At 41.0% G+C, this 12,029-nt stretch overlaps 1 protein-coding gene across 5 annotated transcripts in view; it reads left to right on the top strand.

Annotated features, from left to right (window-relative positions):
• The window catches only part of LOC113009992 (nucleoprotein TPR-like), a 34,545-nt gene that overhangs the window by 5,468 nt on the left and 17,048 nt on the right, over positions 1–12,029 (top strand). For all 5 annotated transcript variants that reach the window (XM_026148733.1, XM_026148730.1, XM_026148731.1 and 2 more), the window contains exons 10-23: positions 131–268; positions 386–480; positions 907–1,104; positions 1,195–1,302; positions 2,151–2,374; positions 3,581–3,744; positions 3,846–3,970; positions 4,058–4,206; positions 4,540–4,702; positions 5,651–5,785; positions 9,056–9,196; positions 9,372–9,576; positions 9,659–9,855; positions 9,946–10,086. In XM_026148733.1, the coding sequence (XP_026004518.1) occupies positions 131–268; positions 386–480; positions 907–1,104; positions 1,195–1,302; positions 2,151–2,374; positions 3,581–3,744; positions 3,846–3,970; positions 4,058–4,206; positions 4,540–4,702; positions 5,651–5,785; positions 9,056–9,196; positions 9,372–9,576; positions 9,659–9,855; positions 9,946–10,086 (2,183 nt within the window). The remainder of the gene's footprint in view (positions 1–130; positions 269–385; positions 481–906; positions 1,105–1,194; positions 1,303–2,150; positions 2,375–3,580; positions 3,745–3,845; positions 3,971–4,057; positions 4,207–4,539; positions 4,703–5,650; positions 5,786–9,055; positions 9,197–9,371; positions 9,577–9,658; positions 9,856–9,945; positions 10,087–12,029) is intronic.

Genomic DNA, 12,029 nt, shown 5'->3' with positions numbered 1-12,029 from the left:
TAGTGCTATCATCAACCCCAAAGCCTTTGTAGTAAATGTGTATTCTTAATATATTTAACCTGCTCTGTACCTTTCCATATTCAAAGTGTTACTGATGACCTCTGTATGGTTGATTTTGCTCTCTTTGCAGCCAATAAGGCTCTAGAAAAGAAGGTGTCAGAGGGTGAGGAGCTAAAGACTCGTCTTGAAGAAGAGCTTAAAGAGAAGGTCAAGAAAATGGAGAAGGAGTTGGAAAATGCTACAGTGAAGGCTGCAGGCAAACACTGCTGTGAGAACACACACACACACACGTCTTACCTGTGCTTATCAAGCTGAAGTCTGCTTTTATGAGAATGTCTCTGGAAACCCATAACAGCTTTATTTACATGTGCATGTTGTGTTCCAGGCATGCCTTCTATGACTGAAGAACAGTTGGATGCCATGTGCCCTTCAGCAGCCTCCATTGCAGCGATTGTTAAACCTGGCATGAAGTTCTTTGATGTGAGTTCACAGGATTTTACCAAGGTGTCAGTGAGACTTAGACACTACGTCTGAATCCAATAAAACACCTTTGGGATGTGGTAGAAGGGCTATTTGGTATTATGAATATCCAGAAAGGGTGCCATAAACCACATCATCATGGAGCAGCTTTTCAAAGGAGTGTTTTGAACAAAATTTTAGGCCATTAGAGAGCATTGTATTGCTTTGCTATGTTACGTCAAAAAAAATGGAGGGCTTAACCAAGAATAACCATTCATTTGTTTATTGCGGTTGTTACTTGAGACACTCTGATATATTGCAAGTTTCTAGATATTTTCAAGTGTGCTGTAAATCGTCCTTCCAGTAGTGTATCTGTACTACTGTAGTGTAGAGAGCAGTGTAGACGTTTGTGGTTAAGAATTCTTCTTTTGCTGTCTCTGTGTTTAGCTGTATAATGCGTATGCTGAGTGTCAGACACAGCTTCAGCTGGAGAAGCAAGAGACGAGGAGAGTGAGCCGTGTGCTGGATGAGATTGTTCAGGAGGTCGAATCCAAAGCTCCTGTCCTGAAACAACAGAGGGAGGAGTATGAGAGCATGCAGAGATCCATGGCCTCCCTGTGCAACAAACTGGAGCAAGCTCGGACAGTAAAGCAGCTGTTTTATAACCCCGATTGATTCACTTTTTGATTTGTTTGGTTACATAAAACTTGCATATTGTTCATTTTTTGCCATTAGGAAATCTACAGTTTGCAAAAAGAGAAAGAGGAGGTAAAGCAGCACTGTGATACCCTGGAGAGAGAGAAACTGAGGATTGAAAGACTCTTGGAGGATACATCTGCTCAGGTATGCTAAGGCTACGTTCACACTGCAGGTCTTAATGCTCAATTCCGATTTTTTTGATCAAATACGATTTTTTTTTTTTTTTGTCTGGTTGTTCACATTACAAATAAAAGGTGACAGCAAATGCGCTCTAGTGTGAACGGTTCACGGCCCTCAAAGCAGCCTGCATGTGCAAGAGAAGACGTCACACACATGCTCTGTTTACGGAAGAAAAAATGGCGGTTACAGAGCTAGTAGGTGTTGTTGCAGCAGTCTATCAATTTGGGCACAGTCATAACCGACAGAATTTTGACAAATTAATTAGAGAAAGAAGGACACTGAGAAAAAAGAGAGCTGTAATAATGGCCTTGTTTGCAGCAGTGGCTGCTACCTCCGTGCAGAGGTATATATGGACATGGAGTCAGAACCAGGAGTGGTGGGATTGGGATGTGAGAGGCTGTCTTCTCCGGCGCTGAAATTGCTGTCTGTCTTGTGTCAGTGACGTAAAAGACGGATTTAATGCAACATGACCATTCAAACAGCAGTTGCTTTCCAAAATATCAGATATGTATCGGATTCAGTACCACATACGAAAGTGACCTACATTGGATTTGAAAATATCGGATTTGTGCCGTTCAAACTGTCATACCATGATCGGATATGGGTCGCATAGGGTCAGAAAAGTCAGATTTGATGCACTTTTGCCTGCAGTGTGAACGTAGCCTAAGATATTCAGAGCAATACACAGAAGAAATTCATTCATTAGTGCTGTTATATCCGATTAGGTTTAATGCCCATCATGTGAGTGGGGAAATAATAAATTATTAATGTCAAACACAGAGTAGAGCTTGCACTGATTCATTTCTCTCCAGGTGTGTGGTCTTCTGGTGGAGTTGGAGGAAGCCAGGGGCAACCACGTGACCAAGGATGACGGCAGCTCTGCTGACATTTCTAGGACTTCAGAGGTGATCAGCCCTCACCAGCTGTCTTTCCGCAGTGTGGAGGAGCTCCAGAGGCACAACCAAAGCCTTCTGGGAAGGCTGAGGGAGCTGGAGGAGGAGAAGGACAAACAGCAGAGCCAAGTAACATCAGCACGGTAAATGTGATGGGGCTATTATATTTAGCCCTGCTACTTATTTTTATAATTGGTGTACAATTGTGTCCACAATGCAGTAACACAAATGTCTTAACACTGAACTTTCAGTAACTAGTAGACGTGATTTTAATTGGATGTACAGAAGCAAATCAATCTAACCATTGGGAGTTTTGTGTCTTCACGCCACTGAGATGACAAAAGATTGGACTGTAATGTCTGGTGTGGTAGTCATAGTAGGACTAGTCAGCATTTGTTTTTAGGTAATTTGATCAAAGATTGATTAAGGAATCTCAAAAGATGCGTTAGAGCAGCGATCCCCAACCTTCGGGCCTCGGACCGGTACCGGTCCGTGAGTCGTTTGGTACCGGGCCGCGAGAGTTGAGGCTCAGGTATGGAATGTATGGTTTTCAGGGTTTTTATCGGTTTTCAGCGTTATTTTGTTATTGTTTTTATTGTTAACTTGGTTTTCCTGGGTCTTTTCACGTGTGTTATGAATAAATCTTCTTTTTTCGGTACCGGTACTAGTTTTATTTTGTTGTATTTATCCGCGACACCTTAAAGGCCGGTCCGTGAAAATATTGTCGGGCATAAACCGGCCCGCGGCGCGAAAAAGGTTGGAGACCGCTGCGTTAGAGGCTTGCTGCCACTCTGTGGGTGAGTGATTGAAGTGATTGCAATTAAATTCAGCATTATTATTTATTTGTTATTATTAATGCTAAAACACATTCTGCAACAGCATGGCTAAACTGGTGAGCATGTAGCCCAGACTCATTCCATGAAAATATTTTTTGACACTTTTTAGGCAACGAACTACTGAGCTGCTGAAAATTTTAAACATTGTTTTGTTTTCTAAACTGCAAATTTCCAAGTTCCTAAGAGTGAACTCAGACTCAACCTTTTAAATCTTGCATTTGCACTATTTTAATTAAATATGGGGTTTAATTCATTTGCAAATTATCAAATTGAATTATAGCTATTTTACCTGTCATGGAACGGGGATTCTAAATACTTTATTGTAGTATTTTTAACAATATTGCAAATTAATAACATTTTAGCTAATAATGGTACATTATTTATCTTGGTATTCACATTACTGTTTTCAACCAGTTAATTATGAAGTCAACTGATATCTTTATTTATCGTAGTTAATCAGGGAAAATATCTGTCTATTTTAAACGTGAAGTATGTGCCCTTGGTTTCTTGTAGGATATCAGAGTTGGAGTCCAGTGTGGATCGACTGCATAAGGAGGTGGAGCAACTGAGAGAGCAGAGGAACCAGCAGAAACAGCTGGCAGATTCAAATGCAAGGCAGAGAGACATGTACAAGGCTTTGCTGACACAGAGCACTGGCTTCAGTCTGCCCCCTCAAGGTGACAAAAAAATACTAAGACCTGTATGTAGCATCTTTGTTGGTGAATACACACACAGTCAAGCTTTTATTTTTATTTATTTATTTTGTTTGCAACTTCAGGTCAAGACTCTTCTCCCCAACCTGCACAGGGCCGCTCTTCAATACCAGCTACTCGCTCTACTCCTCAGAGAGCTGCTGCTGCAGAGTCGGCACCGAATGCTCAGACAAAAGCAGCTTTAAAACAGGTACACACGAGCACATCTCTATATGAAAGTGAATGTTGAGTTAGGAATCGAATTCTTGAAGCTCTTCTGATGTCCGTCTGTTCCCAGCTCAATGACGCCTTCGCGCTGTATAAGAAGGAGAAGGCAGAGAACGACAGGATACTGAATGAAACCAATGATCGGCTGCAAAGGCAGCTGACGGAACTCCGCTCCAGCCATGCCAAGCTGACTTCTCAGCTGGAGTTCAGCAACAAGCGGTGGGTTTAGGACACAAAACACTAATGTGACAGTTTATGCTTTTTTTACCGCTCGCCTGTAAACGGCTGAAGGAGTATTGTCGTTAAATGCAGTGACTCAGTTTTCAAATTGATACAATAGTTGCATCTATTAAAAATCTTGTACGAGTTTGAATGTCAGTGACCTCAAGGTCAGAAGAAGTTTTTCTCAATCTTGTGAATGCAATAACTTAAAAACAAAGTGATGTAGCATTGATACCATTGGTGTGTCTACCAGGAGGCTTAGGAGTAGTACTGGGAGTTGCCAGGATTTATTTTTAAAGGCTGAGATCTGTGTGTGTTTCTAAATACCAGATACGAAATACTCCAGGAGGCTGTATCAGCATACCGCCGAGAGATCGTTATCCTTCAGGAGAGGAACCAAAAGATGTCTGTAACAGCCCAGCGACACGAGCACATTATCCACACAATGAGCCAGGACCTGAGGCAGGCTAATGAAAAAATTGCTCTGGAAGAGGTGAGCAAGACAAGCAGTGGGGATCAGGACGGCTAGAAAGATAAAGGGACTTATGGAGAACATTAAACATTAAAACCAATATTTTCCTAAGATAATATTAACATAGTAGCTTAATTTAGGCACATGTTTTGTTTTGTTTTTTGTACTTGTAATACCGTAACTTAATTTACAGCTGGGCCACTTGACCACTGCAAGGAGTTTTATTTATAACTTATTTTGCTAGACTAATGGGTCTGTCTGCTTTTTAACCTAAAAGACCGGTTGACAGATTTTTGTCTTGTAAAATTTCCGTGCCTTCTTTTCTCTCTTTGCAATGGAAATGGCCCAAAAGTACATCTGCCTCTCTGTACATTAGGTTTCAGCGGCCTGAGTTGATCAAAACAAGAGAGGATTTTCAATACTCCAGAGTTCTTTCTGGTTTGGTCTATTAAACACCTGTGATATGTCTGAGAAGTTTATATTAACTCACCTTGGAAGTACATTAAACGTCACTATGAATGATTGGGAAGAAAGGTTATAGTAGACTGTATCAATGTGCGTTTTAGGCTTCAATTCCACATTTACTTCAAGCATCTTTTAGCATTGGCGGATTCGCAGTTTAATGGCTGAGCCACACATGACACCTACATGTTAAAAATAAAACCAGACTGCCCCATAAAGGCATAACCAGTTAGCAATTTATGTTCACGTAGCTTTTGCAGTTGCTTCATAAACATAAACGGAATAAAAAGGGAAATGAATGTGCTCCCTAGTAAGTTACAATTCTAATCATGTGTACTTTTGGGTCTGAACGAGACAAAACAAAAATAATCTTTCTTGGTGAGAGCAAGAACAAAATATTACATATATGATCCTCTGAATTTGGATCAAGTTCATGGTCATATTTGTTGTTTCATGGGCACTTTTGTCACCTTTGTCATTTTGTCAGTAACCTGCCTCTGTCTGTAGGTGCGTGTGGAGAACCTGACAAAAGAGAGAGACATGTTGAGACAAGCAGAGAGTCGACTCAGTCGAGAGAAGGAAGCCATGCTGGCTGAACAACGTAACCAAAACTTGTTGCTCACCAACCTCAAGACCATACAGGTACCATATTACAGCAGCAGGGTTTGGAGACAGGATGCTTTTGGTAATTTCTATATGTATGAGGTAGGGCAGGGCAATATGGACAAAAATATTTAGCACGATATATATATATATATTGGAAAATTTGCGATAACGATATAACTGATATCGATATAATTCCACAACTTTATTAGTGTAAAAAAAAAAAACCCCATCAATTTATTTTCACTCAGCTGTTTTTTATGTGCATTAAAGCTATACAGGGAGTGCAGAATTATTAGGCAAGTTGTATTTCTGAGGAATAATTTTATTATTGAACAACAACCATGTTCTCAATGAACCCAAAAAACTCATTAATATCAAAGCTGAATGTTTTTGGAAGTAGTTTTTAGTTTGTTTTTAGTTTTAGCTATTTTAGGGGGATATCTGTGTGTGCAGGTGACTATTACTGTGCAGAATTATTAGGCAACTTAACAAAAAACAAATATATACCCATTTCAATTATTTATTTTTACCAGTGAAACCAATATAACATCTCCACATTCACAAATATACATTTCTGACATTCAAAAACAAAACAAAAACAAATCAGTGACCAATATAGCCACCTTTCTTTGCAAGGACACTCAAAAGCCTGCCATCCATGGATCCTGTCAGTGTTTTGATCTGTTCACCATCAACATTGCGTGCAGCAGCAACCACAGCCTCCCAGACACTGTTCAGAGAGGTGTACTGTTTTCCCTCCTTGTAAATCTCACATTTGATGATGGACCACAGGTTCTCAATGGGGTTCAGATCAGGTGAACAAGGTGGCCATGTCATTAGTTTTTCTTCTTTTATACCCTTTCTTGCCAGCCACGCTGTGGAGTACTTGGACGCGTGTGATGGAGCATTGTCCTGCATGAAAATCATGTTTTCTTGAAGGATGCAGACTTCTTCCTGTACCACTGCTTGAAGAAGGTGTCTTCCAGAAACTGGCAGTAGGACTGGGAGTTGAGCTTGACTCCATCCTCAACCCGAAAAGGCCCCACAAGCTCATCTTTGATGATACCAGCCCAAACCAGTACTCCACCTCCACCTTGCTGGCGTCTGAGTCGGACTGGAGCTCTCTGCCCTTTACCAATCCAGCCACGGGCCCATCCATCTGGCCCATCAAGACTCACTCTCATTTCATCAGTCCATAAAACCTTAGAAAAACCAGTCTTGAGATATTTCTTGGCCCAGTCTTGACGTTTCAGCTTGTGTGTCTTGTTCAGTGGTGGTCGTCTTTCAGCCTTTCTTACCTTGGCCATGTCTCTGAGTATTGCACACCTTGTGCTTTTGGGCACTCCAGTGATGTTGCAGCTCTGAAATATGGCCAAACTGGTGGCAAGTGGCATCTTGGCAGCTGCACGCTTGACTTTTCTCAGTTCATGGGCAGTTATTTTGTGCCTTGGTTTTTCCACACGCTTCTTGCAACCCTGTTGACTATTTTGAATGAAACGCTTGATTGTTCGATGATCACGCTTCAGAAGCTTTGCAATCTTGAGACTGCTGCATCCCTCTGCAAGATATCTCACTATTTTTGACTTTTCTGAGCCTGTCAAGTCCTTCTTTTGACCCATTTTGCCAAAGGAAAGGACGTTGCCTAATACTTATGCACACCTGATATAGGGTGTTGATGTCATTAGACCACACCCCTTCTCATTACAGAGATGCACATCACCTAATATGCTTAATTGGTAGTAGGCTTTCGAGCCTATATAGCTTGGAGTAAGACAACATGCATGAAGAGGATGATGTGGACAAAATACTCATTTGCCTAATAATTCTGCACTCCCTGTATAAAAATGTAACAGTGCAAATGCAAATTCCTTGCTGATAGTTTAACCAAAAGGCATTTTCAGTGGAAATGGGCTGACATATCCTGAGCATAACCATGTATAATATCCACAAAAGTTAAAAAGAGGTGCTTTGCAATATGAAACTGCAGTGTGCCAAATAAATAAGTCAAGTCCGTATTTTTTGGACCGTAAGGTGCACGGGATTATAAGGCACATTAAGCGAAACAAATCAGTCAGATAAGTCTATCTTCTTGCTTCCTCCACTTCTGTACCATTGACTCATTAATGCTGAATTCTCTGTTCCCATGTTCTACTGCGCGATTGATAGCCTTGAGTTTAAAATGTGCTTCATACGCATATCTCTTAACAGGTGCCATTTTGGGGTCCTTATACACACACACACAATACGGTAATATTATGTTGAAGCGCAGTACGTATTACTCCGCTAGGCTCCTGACTACGGTAGCTGTTATGCTCTGACAATCCATCAAGTAGCGTGGCTTCGTAGCTTACCAAAGTCATACTAAGACATTTTTTGACAGATTTTTGAGCATAAAATGAGTTCGAGGTCAGTAAGCACAACCAGAATTCATACATAAGGCACACCAGGTTTTAAGGTGCACTGTTCATTTTTGAGAAAATTAAAGGCTTTTAAGAGTGCCTTATTATAATAATAATAATAATAATAATAATAATAATAATAATAATAATGGATTGCATTTATATAGCGCTTTTTGAGACCCTCAAAGAGCTTTACAATTCCACTATTCATTCACTCTCACATTCACACACTGGTGAAGGCAGCTACAGTTGTAGCCACAGCTGCCCTGGGGCAGACTGACAGAAGCGAGGCTGCCATATCGCGCCATCAGCCCCTCTGGCCATCACCAGTAGGCGGTAGGTGAAGTGTCTTGCCCAAGGACACAATGACTAAGACAAACAGAGCTGGGGATCAAACCGGCAACCTTCTGGTTACAAGATGAGCTTCCCAACCCCCTGAACCACGGTCGCCCCATTATAGTGCAGAAAATACGTTAATAACGACGGTCCACTTGCATGTTCTATAAAAAATGTGGTGGGTATCTGACGGACAAAAACCAAACCAGTTTCACATCACTGAAGTTGCAGGTTTTGAAAACAATTCTTGTTCATCTGTTTCATTCAACAATCCACTTTTGCCCTTCTTGTTTTCTGTCGCCGCCATGCTTTTTCTGCCATGTGCGTATGAAAACAAAGGCACCGCGCATGCACATTTTATGTCATTTTCTTATCATTGCCTAACATTATAAAGTATAAAGTGAAGTATAATATGGCCCAGCCGTAGTATGAGGTGTATGTAAATATACCAAAGCTTTAGACTACTCTGAACACCTGTTTTGGTAGTCATCTCTTTCTCCTTCAGTATAGGTATAAAGCATGTCTAAAGTTTAAAAGTGTTAAATTCACTTTCTTGGGATGTCATGTCCAGTTGACAATGGAGCGTGCAGAAACAGAGACACGCCAGCATCTGAACAACAAGATAGAACAACTGGAGTCAGAACTGGCTTCGATGAAGACCAGACTAGAACAGGAAGTGGCACAGAGACATGCCCTTGGGCGTACTATGGACGTATGTATAATATTTGTGTTTATTTCTTTCATTGTAAACGTTGTTGGAGAGCGCATGGCTCGAGTAGACTGATAGACTGTGTGTGTGTGTGTGTGTGTGTGTGTGTGTGTGTGTGTGTGTGTGTGTTATAAGAGTTTCATTCCTTGTTCCTTTGTAACCTCCATTTGCTCTACAGGCTCAGTTGTTAGAAGCTAAGAAGCAGCTGGAGACCCAAAACACGCTGCAGCAGAAGACCAGGGAGCTGCTGCGTAGCTCTGAACAGCAGGTGGCAGCACTGAAAGCCCAGCTGGCCTCTGCTACCTCCTCTGAGGCTACCACCACCTCCAGCACCACCACCACGCCAGTTACCAGGGCCGTAGGCCTCCGAGCACCGTTGAGAGGTAAGTTATTATGGCCGTACAAAGGGTTAATGTACCTGTATTCTCAAAGTCAGCTGTAAAACAATAGTAATGTCTCCCACAGTGCGCTCTCCAGTCCCAGCAGCCTCCCAGCTACCCAGCCAATCAGAGCAGGAGCTCTCAGAGGTGAAAGGTCTCCTGCACAGTGTTGAGGAGAAAAAGAGTGAATTAGAGGAGCAGCTGAAGAGTGCTAATGCCTCTGTAGAGCAGTATAGATCCGTGGTGCTGACTCTGGAAGACAGTCTAGAGAAAGAGAAGGAGGTACCGCTCCTAAATACTACTAAATACTGTACTTCCTTGCTCTGTGCACCTTTTAACATACTCTCATACTGACCTTTCTTCATGCTTTAGCTACGTTCTCCTCTGGAGGTTCGTCTGAAAGAGTCGGAAGAGGTGCAGAAGCAGCTGGAGAAGAAGATTTTAGAGTTGGAGAAAATGAAGCAGCAAGAGCAAGAGGAAAGAAGAAAGGCTGTGGGTGCAGTGGAGAAACAAGTGAGTTATAATTTAACATGTGTTCTGATTAGAGATGGACCGATCCGATATTACGTATCGGTATCGGTCCGATACTGACCTAAATTACTGGATCGGATATCGGAGAAAAATAAAAAATGTAATCCGATCCATTAAATATCACGAAAGCACCTCACAAAACTTGCAACACGCCGTAACTCACCTCAGAACGTTAGCAGTCGGAGCAGTATGCATCACGTGATAGAGCGGCTGTGGCATGCGGGACCTGTCGGTGGTCTGGATAGCATTTGGAGCTTCGCTAGCAACCCGGCATTTCATCTCCGACAAAGTTATCCCCGAGAGAAGTAAAGCAAGTGTGTAAGTCCATCTCTGAATGTTTGTAAAGCATTCCTGTGTTAAGCTTAACAAGCGACTGCCTCTCCTGCTGCTACTTCAATGGTGAAACTGCTTAACGATCAGCTGATCGGCTTTTCTGTCGCGAGTCCGTGTCTCTAGTTTGTTTTTGGCCCACTTTGCACCAGAAAGAGGAAACCAGCGGCTGAACAACAGCAGCACGTTTAAGCTTGATCAGCTGTTGTTAGAATTTATTTAATATTACTTTCTACTCAAGGATCTTTTTCTACGTAGCTGACGCTGGTAACTGTGCAGGGGCGGATCTAGCAAAGTTTAGCCAGGGGGGCCGATAGGGCATTAACAGGGAAAAGGGGGCACAAAGACATACTTTTCTTTCTTATTCTCATTTAAAATGTCTAGCTTTTAATAAATAATTATCTGACACCCAAAGTTTTAATTTGATGTAAAATGAATAGAAGTCAATTACTGTATATAGTAACTATTAAATCTAATATATATACCCTAGTAAGTTATAGTACTTTTTCCTTTGGGAAGGTACCATCTGTGCAGTCTGCAATTTTGTTGAAGAAAGATGTTGAATCTATTTAATATTTCTTGAAAAATAATTGATTTCTGTGCATTTTTTTCACACTGCATCAAATTAAGGTTGATTACGTCGATTAAGCATCATGAGGTGGAGTGTGAGGGGTGGTTCCCTATTTTTTATTTATTTATTTTTGTTGTTGCTGGGAGTTGGAACCCTATTAGTTAGGTTGCTTAATATTTATGCTAAGTACTCTTTAAAATACCAGAATAGGGAGGATGGTGCAGGTCTAAGTTTATTAGATTGATCAGTATTGCTGAACTATGAAATATTTTTTTTTGCATACAGGTATAACAGAATAGCTTTAGTGTAGTTGTTGTTTTAAACTTGAGTATGAACTTATACAAAATGCAGCAAGATATTTAAAAAACAGTTTTGTTGATTAAAAAACACTATATCGGATTCATATCGGTATCGGCAGATATCCAAATTTATGATATCGGTATCGGTATCGGACATAAAAAAGTGGTATCGTGCCATCTCTAGTTCTGATACAAGCACACGTTTACTTAGTGCTGTGGTCATAAGTTTGCATATATACACTTATCAGGGATAAATGTTATAGTAATTTAGACTTTTACTGATCTCTTAGAATAGAGTGGAACAATTGAACAGCATACATCTGTAATGACTTTAAAAACAAGTGCCTGTGTGGGCAGCTGCAAAGTTGAGCTTGAAAGTGTTAATTTTGGACTAGGGGGTTCTTTCTTGGATGTCACCCACTCAGTCCACGGCTACATTAAACTTGCTTCAATGTGGACCGTGACAGTGGTGTTTCAGCAGTTTCCGGGCTTGAGCCTTGGAGGTTCTTGTGTTAGTTTGCCATGGTCTGGAAAAAGACACACTGAATAACTTGAATTTGAACAAAATTTGGAATCTACATTTGTTTAGAAATTGCTCCACTAAACCTTCCCGACTTGTGTAAATCTATAATTTCTTAGATCTTTGCTGAATTTCTGGCACTTTCCCATTGTTGTATATTGGTCAATCTAATTTTCATTTCAGACAAATACATTTTTATGCTGGC

Source organism: Astatotilapia calliptera, chromosome 18 (assembly GCF_900246225.1).
Source record: "Astatotilapia calliptera chromosome 18, fAstCal1.2, whole genome shotgun sequence".
NCBI lineage: Eukaryota > Metazoa > Chordata > Actinopteri > Cichliformes > Cichlidae > Astatotilapia > Astatotilapia calliptera.
This window is presented reverse-complemented; position numbering and strand designations above follow the sequence as displayed.